The 912-nt window shown below is 51.4% G+C and overlaps 1 protein-coding gene across 1 annotated transcript; it reads left to right on the top strand.

Annotated features, from left to right (window-relative positions):
• On the top strand, positions 1 to 912 carry LOC131705320 (histone H1-like). Its single transcript, XM_059007751.1, has one exon. The coding sequence runs from the start codon at positions 240 to 242 to the stop codon at positions 855 to 857; it is 618 nt and encodes a 205-aa protein (XP_058863734.1). The 5' UTR covers positions 1 to 239; the 3' UTR covers positions 858 to 912.

Genomic DNA, 912 nt, shown 5'->3' on the forward strand with positions numbered 1-912 from the left:
ATACCCCCGGTTGTTTGTGTACATTTGTTCCAATTTCACTGTCAAATTGTATATTTTGTGCAGCGTGAAAACACAAGACAGGACGTTTTCATAATGAATCTGTTGCCTGCGGGTCAGTTGAGTCTACACGGTTCTCATCGTGTGGATAAGTTCCGCTCTCCGCCTTTCTGCTCGCATTCTGTGACTCGCAGAACAGTTCAGCATTACGTGTGAGTTTTCTCCGTGTTGAAATATTAGAAATGGCAGAAACTGCTCCAGCACCAGCCGCTCCTGCTCCGGCTAAAGCTCCCAAGAAGAAAAGCGCAGCAAAGCCCAAGAAATCGGGTCCCAGCGTGTCGGAGCTCATCGTCAAGGCTGTGTCTGCCTCCAAGGAGCGCAGCGGGCTGTCTGTGGCGGCGCTCAAGAAGATCCTGCAGGCCGGCGGCTATGATGTGGAGAAGAACAACTCCCTCGTCAATAGAGCCCTCAAGAGCCTGGTGACCAAGGAGACCCTGCTACAGACCAAGGGCACCGGCGCCTCGGGCTCCTTCAAGCTCAACAAAAAAGCAGCTGAAGCCAAGGAGAAGGCGGCCAAGAAGAAGGCAGCTCCAAAGAAACCAGCGGCAAAGAAAGCGGTTGTCAAGAAAACAACGAAAAATGTTTCGGCAAAGAAAGCAGCGACACCCAAGAAGACTCCTACAAAAGCGAAGAAACCGAAAGCTGTAAAGAAAGCGCCCAAGAGCCCGAAGAAAGCGGCTGCCAAGCCTAAAAAGGTCGTGAAGAAGAGCCCGAAGAAAGCGAAGGCAGCGCCTAAACCTAAAAAGGTGACCAAGGCAGCTAAACCCGCAGCGAAGAAGGCGGCTCCTAAAAAGAAGTGATCAGTTAAAGCGACCATGCGACAGTGAACCCAAAGGCTCTTTTCAGAGCCAAAAC

This window comes from Acipenser ruthenus, chromosome 35 (assembly GCF_902713425.1).
Source record: "Acipenser ruthenus chromosome 35, fAciRut3.2 maternal haplotype, whole genome shotgun sequence".
Classification (NCBI taxonomy): Eukaryota; Metazoa; Chordata; class Actinopteri; order Acipenseriformes; family Acipenseridae; genus Acipenser; species Acipenser ruthenus.